Here is a 19,056-nt window from a genome sequence, read left to right as displayed (position 1 = left end):
TTTCAGTTTCCATCTCCTCAATGGCCAATCTGTATTAAAAACCATAACTTTATTAGCACTCAGGTAGAGAAGAAGTGCGGAGACTGTTTTTACCAATCATACGGTCAATCAGGACGCAGAACACTGTGGGGGAAAACTGCACAAAAAAATCTGCGAAGCAGCGATACCGTGAAAAGTGAACCGCGTTACAGCGAGGGATCACTGTATATGAAATAATTTATAAAAAGCAACTGAGTAATTTGTGGAATGGCTGTAGCCTATATCTGAGTTTATTCTAGGTGTATCTGGGACTTCATTCTCATGCATTAGTAATGCATTAGTAATGCATCATAATGCCTCAACATTGAAAAGGTGGATTTATTTAAACAAGACAGTCAAACATATGCGACACTTAACCTGCAGAACATAATATGAAAGTAAACTAAGAGTCCATTTCAGCTGAATTTGGATTCAGATAGATCAAGTAGAAACTGACAAGAACCGGATGAAACAACAAAAATGAAAACATTTATTTTCCAATATAAGATCTAAATGGTCCCACTGTGCAGAAACCTTTCCTTTGAAGCTGCTCCATAGTTGACACTGTACTGTAAAAGATCAAGAATTTGTTTGGCAAATGCATTTGACAGATTAACAGATTCGCTTCCTTATAAACACAGTTTGGCGCGTTAATGTCATTTCAGAATGACGGTTCCTGTATCGGTCATGTGACTTGCTGAAACCAATACGCGCACCGACACGGGTTTTGGTCTGTGGGCTTGACACATGCGCCGACGCATCGGTGTTGCATCACTACTAAATATAGAAAACGTTTTGAAAGAAAGCGACATAAATCCTGTTCTTATTACTGAAAATAAGTTCTTTTAAACGGCAACCGTGCAAAATCTACGACGGCATTTTAGGGTCACTGTAGATAAAAAAAATTTAATTAGTAGTAAATTTCCACCCAAAAAACTGAGAAATTTTGAGAGTAATATTTGACATTTTATACAAAAAACATGAAAATTTTGTAGTTTAAAAAGTCAAAATTTTTATAAATTTTTTTCTAGCAATTTCCTGGGGTTCATCTGACATGAGTTTTTTTGTGGAAATTTATAAGAAAAACAATAAAATAATAAATTTAGCTACTTTATTTGCTTGATTTTAGTTTTTTTTTTATGTGACTTTTAGAAATTGTGGAGTTGTACTTTTTTATTACTTTAGTACAAAAAAGTTTTTAGTATTACTTTAGACCAAAATTTAGCGTTCAACTTTTAATATCGGAGCGAGACGTAGAGAAACTCCTGGTAAATTATCAACTGTAGAACAAATTTAGAAAGTACCATCTACTTAAAAACCCAGAGGAAGAATCAACATCTGGAACCAACATTTAGTTTTATCAGAACAAGAATCCAGAGAAACACTGACTAGTTTATAAATTATGGACTGCTTCTTCTTATTAAACATGGGAACCAACACTTTTACCTTTTTGTCTTTCTTTTGGTTCTGTTTGTATTTCATCTGATTTATGTAAAACTCTTTGAACTGCCCTGTTGCTGAAAATGTGCTACATAAATAAACTACTTTACCTGTCAGAGGGGCTACATTTAAATGAGCAGATATTATTTTGTAAAAATGAAAAGCACATATTATTTTCAGTCAACTAAACATTTATGCTCTGGTTTGTGTTTTTCTCACATAAGATCCCAAAAACTTACCCTGAAATTAGAAGTTGTGATGGTATAAAATGTTTAAAAGTTCAAGGCGCAGCTTTCGGAAGGAAAACACTTCATGTTTTATTAAAAAAAAAAAAAAAGACAAGAATAATGGATATCAATAATTCACCAACATAGTAAGATACTGTCTATCTTCCAGAAATAAAACGCAGCTGGATCGCTGTTGTGTTTGTCGTAAACTCTCCATGCCAGTGAGCGTTTCTGTGGGAGTTTAGCTTTCATTTCGTCTCTCATCATATCAGAGATGCCAAGGCGTCGTCTTTACTTTGTTTCCTTCCAGGACTGCAGACTGCAGCAGCATTAAACGCCCCATTCTCTTGTTGGCATCAAAGGAAAAAAACAAAAAAAACAACAGAAAAAGGCTTTTGCACTCTTCCCGGTTCCTCGACGCGGCCCCCAGACTGTGACACCTCTGCTTCACAGCAGAGTTTATGTTGTGTCAAGTTCCCCACAGACTCTGCAGTCTGTCTTGGGCCAGAGGAGCCAGGGGAATCCCTGGAGAAACACACAGCTGGGAGGTTTATTGAAACTGAAGGCAAAGACAGCGCCGGGAAGAGGAGACGATTGTTCAGGCGCGGCGAAACTGTGGAGAGCGACTGTACCGACGCCGAGCGAAGGGAGCAGAGCATCTTCTGGGAGGGTGCTGCAGTCGTCAAACAGATCAAACTCTCCTCCTCGTTCTACCAAACAGAAGGGGCTGACACTCCTGGGAGGGATTTGTGTTATTAAATCCACCTCCAGTAGATTACAGGTTTGTCCTGCTGAAGGGGATAAAACTGGGTTTTTAAAAATTCCATCGTTGCTCGTTTGAAATGACACGAAAACATAAATGTGTTTGCCTCTAGCACTTCACTCTTAGTGCATATTAATGATCTCAGTTGTGCTGCACAAACATTGTTGGGTCACAGGACTTCACATGAATAACAGCCTGTTTAAATACAGGAAAGTGAGGACTGAGTTAGGTTCTGTAAAGTTATTTTCAGTGAGGGTCTCTTGTGCAAAGTTTGTAGAAAGGAGAGCAATTGTGCCTCTGTGCAAAAAAACCAAATAAAAGATATCTTTGTGTTTTTTTAACTTTGTGCTTTATAAAATGAAATTACGATTGTTTTGACACCTGATAATCTGATAGATTTGGTTAAGATTGCAGTATTTGCTAGATTTTCAGTTGCTGTGTTGTGCTGCTCTGTGTCAATATATCCAAACCATTTGAGTAACTTGTTCCCCTCCTCGCCTGTGGGGGCGCTGCACCAAGAACCGCTGAAGAAAACGACACAAAACCCTCTAGAGAGGAAACTGAGCACAACTTTCCTCTTAGTGAAATGGTGTCAGATTTTAGCAGTTGTAGGATTTCTCTTTTGTGTTTGGTAAAAAAAAAAAACACGAGCCATTTCTTCTGCTAGCCCTAGAGTGGTGTGTTTGTTTTGGTTGTTTTTACCCAGAATGCCCTGCGCTGTAGTCCACTTCCTGCTTTTGGAGTGCTCTCCGGTCTGGTTTGTGTTCACATATGCATCCGATCCTCATCAGAGTTCACTCTAACCGAACTGAGACGAAGGTTTATAAGGGCCAGAGTTTGATTTTTTTAATTCACATCAGAGTTTGATTACGCATTCACACCTCAACAAATGAACTTTGACCTCCTAAACAAACAAAGCGAAGTTGAATTACGGCAGATCAAACAGAACTGGTGTGAATGAATCTTAAAAAAAATACATTTTCTCCCTTTTCATGTTAATTTCAATCTGAGGTTGATTATTTTAACACTACTGCCTCCCAGTTCGTACCACCCTGGGTGTAGAACCAAATCACATCAAAAATTGCAGAACTTCTCTTCAAAAGAATTAACTTTTTTCGTCACCTTTCAACCGTATTTTCTCTCTAGCATCTTAAGAAAATCAAAAACCTACTGAAGCTCTCTCAACTTTTCCAGCTTCATCACATGCCGGCCTCTGAACATTGAGACGTCTCATGGGTGGGAGGTTCTCCAGAGACCAGAGTACAAGCCAAGGACAATTACATTCAAGAAAATGACTTCACAGCGTCCCCTCAGATATTTCAAAGTCAATCTACCAGCTGTAGGGCCCAAACGTTTTATCTAAACATATTAAATTTATGGTTATGGTCCACGGCTGATGCAATGCTTATGACACAAATCCCTTGAAGTTGTTTTGTAATGCGGCCTCCAAAGTGGACATCTGTGAAAGTCTGTGCAGATTCGCCTCACCTCAGGGGCTTCCAAATACGTTATAATACGGAGCAGGATAAAAACATGCGAGGCAAAGCACTCCAGCTCCATTATGTCGGCCTTTTCAGAGAAAAAGAGCGGAAATGGGAGGCCGGAGAAACGTTTCCGTCCGTCTTCCATGGGAAATATCTGCCTGCGTTTGTCTGACTGCATCACACATCACCTATTTGGCACATTCACAACATTAATAAAAATAGCAGTGCAGGTTACTGTGCAATTATGCTAATGTAACATGACAGACCATTTGATCCATTAAAGCAGCTGCCACGCTCTAGTGATTAGGGGATGTATTAATGTTTTGCTGGTTTTGTTAAAACAATATGAGCTTTTTTTTTCCTTTTAATGAGTTACTCAGATAATTTGTCTCCTGTTATTTAAGATTAGAGTGATGATTATCATCCCATCACAACAAAACAATGAAACTTTATAGGTTTATGCTAAAACAAAGCAACTAAATGTAGATAGTAAGGAAACAATTCTCTCCAGTCTTGTTACAAAAAGCAGGAATTTCTCCTGGTCCAAAATGTAATATATTGAGAAAAATTAAATGAAACTCATTTTTCACAATAAAACTTGCAGCAGTAACTCGTATGAGACGTCATTCGTCACTTTGACCTTGTTAGCTTGTTTCCCGTTTAGTTTGAAGCGATTTTTCTGCAGGATGAAATCACAACAGTGAATTAAAGCGGCATATGTTTCTAATTGCTGAATAACTTCTTATGGCTGGCGGAAAATTGAGGGAAGCGGTGAAATAATTAGCCTGTCAGTCACCGAGGTGCGAGGGCAACACGTCTCAATTTTGACAGACCTGAAGACGTTGCAGTCGTCCACCGCGTGTTTTCACCTGCATGAGGCTCTGATTTAAAAAAAAAACCCAAAACATTTTATGTTAAGTTATAACAACCCAAACTGACGTTGCTACCAGAAACAGGCAACAGCTGGATGCTTTAAAGCAATTAAATCCTGCGGTTGGTTAGAAGAAAGCACCGTTCTATTTAGTTTCTTTCCTCAAAAACAATTCAAAGCAGATTTTTTTTTTTTGACTTTATGAAACAGAGCAGCTTACCTTCACAGGAATTAAAGGTCAGTCCATTTTCTTTTCTTGCAGAAAACAATTTTAATTCATTTTTCCTCACCAGACCAATAAATATCTGAACTAAATCATCTAGTTTAAGTGACTGCTGAAGCCTCGATACCTCGTCTGTAACCAGAGCTGCTCAAAATGCAGAAATTAGTTTTCATCCCTGGTAAAGATGTGTAGAAAGCCTCAAAATAAATTCTCGTTTCATTGTTGTAGCGTCGTCTCCCGGTGAATAAGTTTGAAAAACTCGGCCTTTAAATGGAGTGTTTTTAACCATGTTAAGAAAATCACAAAATCATGGCATCAGAATTACCCTCAGGAGAACCGAACCCACAGCATTACAGATCCTCCACCGTACTTGGAAGTGTGTATCAGCTGCTTTTCCAACAGTCGCCACCTTTTTGTTTCTCCTTAAACCTGTGAAGTCCTTGTTGCTACACTGCAAAACAAAATCTTACCAGGGAATTTTTCTCTAGTTTCTAGTGCAAATATCTCAGTACACATGAAATAAGACAAAACTAACTTAAAAGTAGATATAGAGGCTTGTTTTAAGTAAATAATTCCTTAATATTGTTGAAAAGGATCTACTTCCTCTGACGCTGTTGCCTAGCAACCCCAGCCAAGCCGTTACCTAGCAACCCAGTTCTAGTTCCACTGGCAGGTTATTTCACTTATACCAAGACATTTTTCCCAGTTAATTTATCTGCCAATGGAACAAATACTTTTTTCATCAACATTAAGGGATTATTTCCTTAATACAAGTGCGTGTATCTTGTTGAAAAGTTTTTTTTTAAAGTTAGGCTGTCTCTAAGACATCTGCACTAGAAACTAGACCAAAGATACATGGTAAGATTTTGTGTTTTTACAGTGAGGTCCAATTTAAACGGACAGTTTCCTCAAATAGTCTGATGTGAAAGTTTAACTTGGACCAAACAACCAGGCTCTGGTCCATCTGGAAACTCAATTTCTCATTTATAACATAACATAAATACACACAAAAAAATGCAAAGAAATCCACGTTTGCATGACTCTGGGGTTTCACTTGCATTTGTTTTGATTCTGAGGAAACCAGCTGACAGATGGATTTAGGTTTGTGATCCTACGATCCTAGCCAATGGTTGAGCCAGATTTTTTAATGTTTGATGTGAAAAGGCTCCTGTTCTCATCTGACCACATGGTTCCAGTTAAAGTCCCAGCAGAGGGAAGCAAATTTCACATCAGTGATGGTTGGATTAATCTGTGTCGTATTTCTAAGCCTGCAAGACTGAACATCATGGAACACAAATTATAAATCAACAAAGTTAAAATGACAAATTCTACAATGACTTCAGTTGTATTTATTGTAAATTGATTGCCAGGGCTGCCACTTATTTTTGTATTTTTCTCAGTTTTTCATGGTGATGTTGGTACCGCAATGAAAATTTTATTTACTTTAAGGCTTTTGCACATCTTTACCAGAGGAAACTAGAAATATGTTCATGTCTATATTATTTGATTCTTGATTGAGAATCACATGTTGGCTAAAATTTAAGCAGTATGCATTGTTCTTCCAAACGTAAGAATATTGATAACTGTTATTGTCACAGATGATAACAGCTCATCTCAGGCTGTAATATTAAAATCTTTATCTGAAACATTCAGATAAAAATATCCCTGAGAAACGAAACCCTGATTTTTAAATCCTCTTCGTTTCTCATTGGGTCAACTCTCCGATCTGTTGATACGATCACATAATTACAGGGGCATATCAGTAAATTAGAATGTTGCTGAAAAGTTAATTTATTTCATTTACTCAATTAAAAAATGAAACTTAGGTTTTATATTGAATAATTACACTCAGTGGGATATAGTGTAAGCATTTGACTGTTGCTTTTCATGGTTACGGCCCCCAGCTAATGAAAACCAAAAATTCTGTTTCTTATTCAAAAATGGATGTTAGACCGATGAGAACTGGACTTTAACCGCAGTATCTTGGTCTGGGCTCCTTTTGCATGAATTACAGCATCAGTTAAGCGTGACCTGGAGGTGATCAGCCTGTGGTTCTGAAGAGATGTTCATGTTTATGAGCAAGACTAATAAAGGCCGTCCTGTTGCTTGAACACCATTTTCTTCTGGATTTCTTCCTTCCACTCAACTTTCCATTAATAAATGATTGGAGTATTGGACTTTTCCCTTTGGATCTGTGGCCTACAACATGCTCCGTTTTAACCTCCTTCTTTGCTGGTTTCATTATTTACATGTTCAAAAAGCTAAATTTGCGGATTTCATTAGCTGTAAGCCATAATTACAAAAATGCTTGACATATATCTCTCTGTGTAATGAATCTATGTACGGACTTGAGTTGACCTTCTAAAAATATACCATTGTTGTTGATATTCTGATATTTTTTGCACCTGTAAACGTTAAAAAAAATTCCGAATCTACCAGAAGCAATCAGTTATTTCACCGAAGCAGATGGGAATTCACAGATCTTTAAAGATATTTTAGAGCAAAGAGTACACTGGCATTGAAGATGTTCTTTTCAAAACCTCTATGGCAGAAATCCATCACTTATATTAGACATACAAATGTCCCATTTTAGCATCATCATCATTATTACTATGACCTCTTATGTCCTGTTACAGTTAGTAAAGGTTTTTTTTTTCCAGATAACATAAAAAACTGAAAGCTTATGCTTCTGAAAGTACATTGTTAGCTAAAAACACTATTTCCAAGGGAGGGGTGCAAAAAAAGCCACAAATGTGTCGACGGAGCTCTGGACTGAATGGTCACCAGTTCAATTTGAGCTCAATTGCAACAAACATTTAGTTCCTGTTTAACAATGTAAGCATATATTTTATTGTCTTCAATCTTTCTTTCATTCATAATCACCAGAACAGTAACCTGACAAAAAAAAACAAACAAAAAACAACAAATGATCATGGGAGAAGCAAGCTGACTAATTTCAGACTAAACCGCCTTCATAGAAATGTTTATTTTCCAGAACCAGTAGCGTCTGTGACCATGTATGGGGGAATGACTAAAAGCCTGTCTGAACAGCGTTACAAAACAGATGGCCCCTATCATTACCAGGGTGACTAATGGCTAAACCACAAACCATACATTCAATCCAGGTTTAGCGCAGGAGGGACTTCATAACGTCTCAGTTCTTACTCGTGTGGTTGCCATATTGACCCGCCACAACCCAATATATGATGGATTTATTTCACACGTAATGACACATGGCTAGACAACTGTACACATTATATCAAACTAACAAAAATAAAGTAATACAGAGTTGAAACGCAAGAAGCGTAAATGGCATTTAACATATGAAAGTTACACTGTAAAAATGTGGATCTTACAATTGTCATACAACCAGACATTATTTATTAATATACTGTACATTTTTCACTCACTCCAATCATCCTTATATGGATGCATAATCCCTTTTCTTGAATGCTGCTGAAGATGTCTAATCATCATCATGGCAGCATTTTGCTGCATGAGAACAGAGGTCGTATCAAATTCCAGCCTAAAAGCAATCATCCGGTTACTGATCGGATTCAAATAACACAATGTCGATACTTTATTTTTATCCATACAGGATTAATTTATCATATTGGTGAAACAGCATTTTTACCATCATACGGCGCTGGTATTTAAGTGTCAGAATTTACCAGTTCAAATACCACATAGCTGGCTTTTACAAAATACATAATACACTCTCAAAACACAAAAAAGTTTGTAATGATTATTATTACTCAAACAACAGATGAAAATTTGTCAAACGGAGATCTGCGTTTGCCGTTCTACAACCTAAATGGTCACGAAAGCCAATTGAAAGATTCACAATGAGTGTTGCAATTGAGCCCTTATGTTTCTGAGAAGTAGCCAAATTTAAAACATAACAAACGTCCACCTGTCACCACCCCTGATTATTCACAAAGAAGAAACAAACTATACCGGCTTATACATCCGTCCCAAAATATGTCTGCATTGGAGTCTGCAATGATACATATTTAGATGAAAATATATTTATATTATTTGTGGATTTTTCACAGTAGTTTGTACTGCACTGTACCTTTTTGTCCATCTATTATGCCTACATAATTTTCACCTTGAGGGAGTCTGTTGAGTCACTTGAGAGAGTGTTTCTCATGTATTTCTTTTTTTTGTGGAAGAAAAATGTCTCTTGTATTTTACTCTGAAACATCTCCATTCTGCAGTGTGGTAAGTGCTGTGCGTATCTTTCGTCTCTGCTGGCCAACAACAATTGGGGAACTGAATTACTCTGACAGACTAGTTTGTCTCTTTTTTCCTACGAGAATACAGCTTGTAGAAACTGCAAAAAACATTTGCTTTGGCACAGATTTACATTGTAGCAATGGTCACTCCTTGATCTCCATGGCCATGGTCGCTTCTACAAACACAGTTGGGCCATTGTGGTAATCCTTGGCTCAGTACACCGTCACGGATAAGTCTATGTGTTTGTGTATTGCCGTGTCAGTCTATCCTCTCTCCTGGTGTAAAGTCAATGCGCTCTAGTGTCTTATCATTCCACACGTTAACCCGACATCAATTCCCTCTCTGTCTTTGAGTCCTGCCCGCTCTCCCTCTCTTCACTCGCTTTTGTTTTTAGATCTGGGTCTCTTGGACGTTTTCCTTGGAGCTCCCCTTGAAGAGCAGTGGCTCCATTTGGGGGTTCTGGTTTTGGCCCATGAAACCCTTGATCGATCCATGTAAGCCCATAGTTGGCATGGGGAGAGACATCGGCAGCGGTGGGGACATGGAGCTGGTGTTGGTGCCGTTGCCTGATGCAGAGAGCAAATTTGATGTAGAGATTGGGACTGGTGTGCAGGAGATGGGGTTGTCCTGGCCGTGCTGGTTCTTGCTGTTGAGGATTCCACCTGGTCCCATCCCCTCAGTGATGCTGAGACCCATCACATTGTTGTTGAAATGATGTGTCTTGTAGTAATGGTTTAGGGTATCCGTGCGACCGATGTTGGGAAGGTTGACTACTTCCGGGTGATGTATTCTCAAGGTTCCCTCCGTACCAGTCCCAGAATTTATCGTCGAACCGCCAGAGATGCCACTTCCAGCCCCAGCTCCAATTTCATCCTCGACGTTGACAATCTCAATCGCTCTGGCAGGGCCGTGGTGTTTGTGTAGTTGGTGTTGCTTACGGAGTTTGTAGAAGACCACCAACATCACAGCTGCCATAAAAGTAATGGCAACGAAGCAACCAATGATGATCTTGGTTGTTTTCATTACATCGTCCAGGCCTGGAATGTTGGTTACATCCATTAGAGACACAGTCACTGAATTTTCAGTAGTTCTGGGTGACAGTGGCGACAGAGTAGACAGAGATGGCGATATAGTGCTGCTAGATAGACCGTCTATCCCTCCATGACCAGGAGGCTTGGGGGAACCAACAAAGGTCTCATTCACATACTGTCTTGCTGAGTTCTCGTCATCTCTTGGCTCCACCGACTCAACTGTGACAGTGGTGAAATAGCTGTAGCTGTTAAGAGGATCAGAAGCAGAGACGTTGAGCACAGCGGTTGCAGTGGTATTCCCAGCGGAGTTGGTTACCATGCAGGTATACTGCCCAGTGTCCTGCACGGTCACATTCGTGAAGTTCAGTGTTCCGTCATGAAGAACTGAGATCCTAACTCGGTATGATCCGTGTGTCATCAGTGTGCCGTTTGGGGTGAACCAGTTCACAGAGGTCATAGAGGTTCCGGTACGGCATTTGAGCTCTGCGGCCATGCCTTCGGTGACATTCAGATCAGTGGGCGGCTCCACAATCACAGGAGCATAGCAGACAAAGTGGGTCTGATCCAGTTCCCCAATGTACTTCCCTTTCAGACCTGGCGGGGCATGGCAACGAGCACAACACGTGGTGTTGCTGGGAACTGTCTCTTTAAGCCACCAGCTGAGCCACAGGACATCACAGTTGCAAACCCAGGGATTATGGTTGAGGTGTACCCTCTCCAACTGGTGCAAAGGGGTGAACAGATCATGGGGCAGAGAATGCAGAGAATTGTGGGAAAGGTTGAGCTCCTCCAAGTTCTTGAGGTCGTCAAAAGCATTGCGTTCAATGATGGTCACTCTGGAGTGCATCAGCCAAAGCTTTCGAAGTGACACCAGTCCCTGAAATGATCCAGGACGGACAATCCCCAGCTGATTCCCTGATAACTCCAACTCCTCAAGTCGAACAAGTGGGGTAAGGTTAGGGATGTCCTTCAAGCCGCACATGCCGAGATTCAAAAAACGCAGATTTACCAGACCTTCGAAGGCAGCCTCTGAGATGAAACCCAACTTCCTGAGTTCCCCCAGATCCAGACGTCTTAATGAGGGAACGCGGTTAAAAGCAAAGGCTGGCAGTGTCTCAATAGGGTTGTTTCGTAGCCATAGTTCTCTTAGTTTGCTGAGGTACTCAAAAGCTTGAGTTGGTACCACTGTAAGACGGTTGTCAAAAAGCTCCAACGTGTTGAGGTTGGGGAGGCCATTGAAAGCTCCCACCTCAATCTGCCGGATGTGGTTCTTGGAGAGCTGGAGAATTTCTAGATGCCGCAGATGCTTGAATGTGTCAGACTTGATCACCTTGTGTAAACAAAGAAGACAAAAAGGGAGACATGGTGCAACATCAGAATTAATTAAATCAAAACCCGTCATTTGATTCTTTGACTTTTGAAGGTCAAACCATGTTTACCTGAATTGAGTTCTCTTGTAGATTGAGGTATCTTGTGTTTTCTGAAATGCTGTCTGGGATTTGATCCAAATTCTTCCTTGTACAGATGACCCGGCTCGCCTGGTTGGAGCAGGTGCAGGGGTTGGGGCACGGCGGTGCCGCCTCTGTCAGCTGGGGTCCATGGTGGTGAAACCACAACAGGAGCTGGACCAGCCAGAGGAGGGGGGAAGGGGTGCAGGGGCTGGTCACCATGACAAGACGCATGGCAACTGAGTCATGACCCACCCCTAGTTCTGGAATATTGATTAGTCACCTCCAAAAGGGTAGGTTAAGTGCTTCTCTCGACATTCATGGTTTTAACTGACTTTTTTTGTGTTGAAGAGTCAAAAACTTGAACTGTTACAGTAACGATTGGTAAGTAAAGCTACCTACTTAACTTTGCTCATACTGTCTTGGGAATCAGACTTGATTTTTCGATATTTCACTGAAAGAAGTCCTGCACTTCTGCTCCCATAACATTCACCAAAGTAGCTATCAAGTTAGGAGGGAGAGGTCCTTGAGAAGAGCCGTCACTGCGGGGGCTGTTGCTTCTTACTGTGGGAAGAAAGAGAAACGGAAAGAAAAGAGAGACAGTAAGTGCAGAGAACATCAGTATAGGTGCAACAATTTAAAAAGCCAGGCTTAAATCAATGCATATTATTTTTGGTGCCACAAACTGGGCTAGTGGTTTTCTTCATATGTTGAAACATCAAAGTCATGTTTTGTATTTCAACAAATCATCGAAGCCATAAGAGAATTTCAGGAGTTTTATTCAGGCATTGATCAGGCAGAGCTGACATTTTGGTTTGGTTTGATTCCATTTTCATCTCATGTCCTCCTGTTGTTGTTTTTTAATTTAATGTTTGAACAATTAAATAGTAGGTAAGGCCCTATTGTCATGTTGATATGTTACAACTAATTTGATTTGATAAAACAGGCATGCCCAAATCCAGTACTGTTTTGTAACTTTTACATGCATCCTGAATCAGACGTTTTGCTACCAGGACTAAATAACCTGCTGATGAGGGATTTCAACCATTTAATTTTGGTTTTGGACATCTAAAAGTTGCAGGATAGTAGCTCTCCAGGACTGGACTTGAACACCTGTTTTTAAAAAAATTAGCACCAATGTTTAATAAAATAAAACTCGTATTTTTTAATTTCAAACACATAATCCTGGCTTTCAAAAAGAGGCGACGTGAAGGACAAAAAAAATAAAGAATATTATAAAGAAAGCATTTTATGGCCTTTAAGCTCATAAAATTCATCCGTAAAATAGTTTGCCTGGAAAGAGTAGCAGTAAATTCATAAGGGGGCTGTTCCCACCCCCGTCCCCCCCTTTGTGGTGCCACTGCACACACTCATCAATCACTGGGCCTGAATATAGCAGTGGGAACAAGAAAATACACACTGTCACAGCTTCATTAATTACACTGGAGGGTAATGACTGATACCTGACAGCTGCTTTATAGCATATGTTGAATATTATGTGCTATAACAAAGATTTTCAAACAAAAATTGTAAAAATATTTTAAAAATTCAACATTTTTTTGCATTTAAAAAGGGAGGGTTTACAAATCTGCACTGTGTCATTGCCATTTGTGGTTAAAAGGGTGACGAAAACATTTTCAAACAGAAATGGATCAGCAGACTCTCTAAATTTAGAAATCCCTGGGCTGTTTGTGCCGTAATGATTCGATAGATAGAGTGCTCGTTGTTTACTCAAACACCTCATGCTTGACACTGTGACTTTAATGGTCACATGGCTGCAACGTCCGTGGAATAAAGTCAACAAGAAGGCGCTTGTATCCAAGAGCCGCTGGTTTTCATCATCCATGTTCCGTCTGAAAGAAGCGTGTTTGTGCCGCTGCTTCTAATTCCCTTAATAAACTGGGGTTCTTTCGTCAGCATCCATACATAGCCAGTTCTCAGCATCTGCTTTCCTGTGCAGCAGCGATGCATTCACTCCTAGGAACACGGTTGCTGTGGCAACCTGCTCACTCACCATCTTGTGTTTTTTACTGTCCAGTCGCCCTATTCAACGTTGCTGTGTTTAGCCGAGCCTGATGAGGCTTTGCAGAACAGACCAGCAGCACCTATTGGGTCCAAATCACCAGATATCTGCCTCAGTCCTGATCTGTTATCACGGAAGACCGAAAAAATGAGACTTCTGGTCAGATGGTGCCGATGCAGACGAGAAGTGGCTCTAAATCTGATCAGTCTGAACCTTGGCCTCCAGTAAGAGCAGAGGAAGCAGATCTGGCATCTCTATGAAGTCTGAGGTTGAAGTCAAGATGAGTCATTATTGAAATTATAGTTCTCAGAAGTGATAAAGCAGCGTTTATAAAAGCTCATATAGAAAAGCCTGATAAAAATAGGCCCTTTCAGACGCTGAGCACAGCCCACATCCTCTCTTTGACACACAGAAACGTACACCCATCCATAACTAATAACATTTCAACGTCACGCTATTAAATTGTTTTGTTATTAAGGTGTTATTTACATATTTTTCCACCTACTCTCCTCTAGTAATAATAACATCTAACACGGCTGAATGAAGGTAAAATGGCAAAATATCTCTTCAGATCAAGGGATCCAGGATGGCTGTTGTATTGTTACAGTGACTCATGAAAGCATCAAAACATTATTAATATTCAACCAGTTACAGATCACCAGCTTTCCCAGGGAAAAAAATCTGTTTGCTGACAATGTCAGGGCCGAACATAACACAGGTTTACAGGAACGGTTTATTTCTGGTGAGGCGTTTTAGCCGTCAGATTTTTGTGTAGAAAATCAAATCATTGTGAAATTCTTTGCAAGCGTCACACCTTCAACTAAAACCCTCGTCAGCCATGACAGCGAAGTTTAGACACATCCTCCAGGTCTCCTGTCTGGTGTATTTAAAAAATGACGATGTATTTTACGTTTTACAGGCCTGGCATTTTGGATGTTTCCAGAAATAATGCAATGTTTCTAAGCAACTTTCTATGTGGACTGCTAAGATGCAATTCGACCGATCACTGTGCTGTACAGGACAAACAGCCATGAACTTGTGCATTTCCTCTAAAGGAGACGAAGAGACACCAGTTAACCTGACATGCATGTTTCTGGACTGTGGGAGGAAGCTGGAGTACCCAGAGAGAAGCTAAATATTCAGAGGTGGAGCATCCAACTCTGTCACAACGTGGCCGTTATCGTGTCGTTTCCATGTCAACAGGGCACCGAGTTCAACTGTCCCAGGGGCCTCTCGTCTCCTAAATCCGGCCCTGTGGTCATTAGAGGCACAGACATGGTGGCATTACTGACACTCAGTATATTAAATAAAAACTGTTCCAAAATCCCCAATCAATGACAGTTTGTACCTGTTGGTTATAAAATAATGCTAAGAGTAGAAAATGGTAATAAAATAAATCCTTTTCTTCATAGAAACTCGTTCAGTTTTGTTATTTTTCTGTCTTTTGAACCAGAGGTCCCCTGGCAGAGGAGGAAACTGTATGGACACCTGTTGACTTGACCTGCCATCCTAAAATTTTCCACTCCACCAGAGCAGCAGCAGCAGCAGCAGCAGCAGCAGCAGCAGCACCCCTGATGTTCTTTAATATTTACATCACTCCTCAACTCAACTGAGGGCCATTAAAACCCGGCCTTCATCCTCAACCCCTGCGATTTTCTTCCCACTTTCACTCAGATGAATTCCCCTCCGTGGACTTAGCTGTTTTAACATGTCAAGAGCAGATTGCAACCATGTAGATATTGATTCTTCGATCTGATCCGAAGGCGAGCGCTGGGTCGTGAAAAGACAAATTAGCTCCAAGCTGCTGACCAACTACTCCAAACCCAATCACATCATCATAAGCATCTGGTTGCACTCAGAGCTTCTCCTTCAGGTCTGCAAAGAGGCAAATCAGAAAGAGGACAGACACACAGGGGCTCAGACCCACCAGTCACATATCATGTATTTACAAATGATGGAGAAGAGCACAAAGCTGCACAGGTGCAGCAGGGCCAACATCATCTACTGTAACTATGACAACGCTAGATTGATTCAGGACGTGGGAATCGAGGCAGGATGGGGCTCATTTCCACCAGCATCCACATAAAAAAATAACATTTTCTCTCATCTTTTGGCTGATGGCAACATTTTTCCCTCCTACACGGGAGGTGTGAAAATGGTGATAAAAATGCATCAACTTGACCGCTTCCTCCTGCAGTCCTCATCCTAATCTGCAATCTCACCTCATCATATAGCCGCCAGCTTGATATCTCCTTACAATAGCACAGAATGGCCTTATTCATCTGCAGCTGCGCTCACTGCACGGCGCACCTTCTCGGGGAACGCAATTGAAATTCTGAATAGGCCTAATTCTGCACATGCTGCATTACAAAATGGCTTGCATCCATTCTCTCTTCGGGGTAATGACAACACGACTGCACCCACTATATAAATATTCTGGATTTTTAAAATTGTTTTTCGTAGAAAAACAGGCCCGGTGCGCGTGTGTGCGGCTTACATAAGGGAGTGTATCATTTGATTACATTAGATGATCAAATCCTATTAATTATTTACCAAAAATGTTATGCATCTTTAACCTTTTCGGGTATTTTTCCCCCCCAGCTGATGACTGACTTCGGCATCCTCGCAGACAAACATGACAACACAACATGCCAACCATTTCAGCCCCTTTTCTACCTGTACGTCCAAGAAAAGCTTAAAACAGTACATACCTTTAATGTTCGGCGTCTGCATGCGGCGTAATGTCTGCGTCCCCTCTCTCCCTTTCGTGCCCCCTCTGCGATCGTGCCTTTCCCCCCCTCCACAACCTCGCTATCTGTCTCTCCTTGTCTCTCCCCTAAATTGATTCGCTTGTTTCCACGGCTGTGAGCTGGCTCTTGTTCTTGTAAGCTAGATCCGCAGCGCCAACGCAACGCAGGGGGGCTACAGTGCTGGCAGGTTAAAGATGAACACAATCCACACACACACGCACGGAACCGAGCAGGCGGGGTGGGGGGGGAGCGAGGGGTAAAAAACAGAGCGAGAGGGAGGGAGAGAGAAAGAAGAGATCAGATTACGGGCCGATGGAGAAAATGATGTTATAATTGTCACATTTAGGGAACGAGGTCGGGGACGAGCGCATCGATGCGTCTTATCCTTGGAGAGGAGCGCAGCGAACGCGACGGCGCCCGCCGGGCAGAGCGCTTTGCGTCCAGCATAAACGGCTCTTTACGCACATTCCGTATGTTTCCGACTGAATCCCACTAAGGCGTAATTGGAGCGGGGGATATGTGGCTGCGTCCGCCTGATGCTTGGAGCATTAATCAAGGAGAGACTCGCATAGAAAGGTTTTTATTTAACCATGCAGGTTCCTGCTGCAACATCAGCTCTGTGCATGTAACGAGCAGCTGTATGGTCATATTTATTAATATGACTCAGCAGCGCTGAGATATCGGTGGGACACTGTGAGTCAGTGTGTTTTCTGCGGAGAAGATGAGATTTTAGATTTCAGTAAACATTGTTTGGTTCTGGTTGGAGTTGTGTAAAAAATATATGCACGTTTCTTTTTCATATTTTTTTTTTACCAAAAACTAAACGTGACCAGGCAACACGTTGTTGTGCATAACTGTGAAATGGAAGAAACAACATATTTTTGCACAAATAGAAATCTGAACCCCCTAAATAAAACCCAGACTGGTTAAAGATGATTTACTTTGATTTAAATAAAGCTGTTTTGCATATAATGCAAAACTAATATCACCCTTAACTCACCATCCCCACGGGAAGGCATGGTAGTGGCAGCATTATGCTGTGTGAAGCTTTTCAGAGTTGATAAGATGGACAGAGCTCAAATGACATGGAAGCACCTGGAAACAAAAATAAAATGTTTTTTCCCAATTAAAAATCAGAGTAGGATGCTTCTACCCCGTCACCCCCTTTACTCTGACAGCCCTAAATAAAGCTCAGCATCCACAGAGTGAAGCTGAACGCTTCCAGAGGTCACTCATCAGATCTGCCATCAGATTTTTAATAATGGTATGCAGTAAATCACATGTGCTCTTTATGCTGCCTTCATGTGAAATATGCATTCTGTATTTATTTGCAGATAAATACAGATTGACATGAAGGTCATGAATTTTAAAATTCATGCAATTTGTGTACAGATTTTTAAAAAATGTTTTTAAATATAGAATTTAAAAAAAAATTATTTAAAAATTTCAAATTATGTATTTAAAAATGTCAAAATGTAATGTATTTGTTTTATATTTTTCCTGTGAGTACTTTATTTTTATTTTTTTTAGCTATTTTTACATTCAGTGGGTTATGTTTTGTTACTGTGCTTCTGTATCTAGTGAATTTTCCCCACTGTGAGATTAATAAAGGGCTTTTTTATTCTATTCTGTCCTAAAATCCAGGTGTGTTGCCAGATCCAGATTAGTAAAACAGATTTTACTGGCATCTGATTTTATCTCCAAATACTTGCAGCTGTTCTGCTGAGGCCTCGGTGGTCATGAAGACCAAGGATGGCAGCAGACGTGTCGTTCTCTCTCTGAGTCATCGCAGATATGGAGGAATAATATTCTGACACAGGAGGAGAACAAACGCAGGAGAAAGATCAGATGAGGAAAAACTCAACTGTTTGACCAAAATGGAGAAAATATGTGTGGAAGTTTTAAAGGTGACCTTATTATGCTTTCTGGAACAGGTCTGGTCTGTGGGCGAAAGAAACACATGTTTGTTACACTTTTTCCACAAAATCAAACTTTTGAGATGTTTTAAGGTGTCCTGTCACTTTAAATCCAAACTCAAAGTTTACACTTGCAGTAATACAACTATACGTCTTTGAAAAGCAGAGGTGGAGCCTCCTGCGCAACCACACGAAGCCAGCGAGTGATTTCTAGACATTTAGTTAACAAAAAAAAGCACTTTGTCTTTTTCAGCAGCCATTGTACAACGCATACAGCAGGAAAACCAGCTGACCAAACATGCTGGAGCTCAGCTTTGGTTGCTGGGTAATTTATCTGCTGATTTGTGACGTTACATTCCAGAAGTTTTTGAAACGGCTCATTTTCCGGAATCCGAAATACATTAACTTAACAAAAACTCAATAGGTGTGTGTGTGTGTGTGTGTGTGTGTGTGTGTGTGTGTGTGTGTGTGTGTGTGTGTTTTAACGCTTAGGATGTTTTATGAAGCAGCAGAAACCTAAAAATGTACAAAATGTGAATTTTGCAGAATAGGTCACCTTTAAGTTAAATTTATCTGCACATTTCAGCAACAAAGCAGTTCATACCATGAGGACATAAAACAGT

At 40.6% G+C, this 19,056-nt stretch overlaps 1 protein-coding gene across 1 annotated transcript; it reads right to left on the bottom strand.

Annotated features, from left to right (window-relative positions):
• Nucleotides 1–7,495: 7,495 nt before the first annotated feature.
• lrrc4bb (leucine rich repeat containing 4Bb) lies at nucleotides 7,496–16,928 on the bottom strand. The gene is made up of 3 exons (XM_015051973.1): nucleotides 16,479–16,928; nucleotides 11,736–12,308; nucleotides 7,496–11,626 (listed from the first exon to the last, which is right to left on the bottom strand). Exons 2-3 carry the CDS (start codon nucleotides 11,976–11,978, stop codon nucleotides 9,656–9,658), a joined length of 2,214 nt encoding a protein of 737 aa, XP_014907459.1. The 5' UTR covers nucleotides 11,979–12,308; nucleotides 16,479–16,928; the 3' UTR covers nucleotides 7,496–9,655.
• Between the last annotated feature and the right edge of the window lie 2,128 nt (nucleotides 16,929–19,056).

Source organism: Poecilia latipinna, unplaced genomic scaffold, assembly GCF_001443285.1.
Source record: "Poecilia latipinna isolate Pla-1442-1.1 unplaced genomic scaffold, P_latipinna-1.0 Scaffold1077, whole genome shotgun sequence".
NCBI lineage: Eukaryota > Metazoa > Chordata > Actinopteri > Cyprinodontiformes > Poeciliidae > Poecilia > Poecilia latipinna.
The sequence above is the reverse complement of the archived record's forward strand: the minus strand, read 5'-3'. Positions and strand labels throughout refer to the sequence as shown.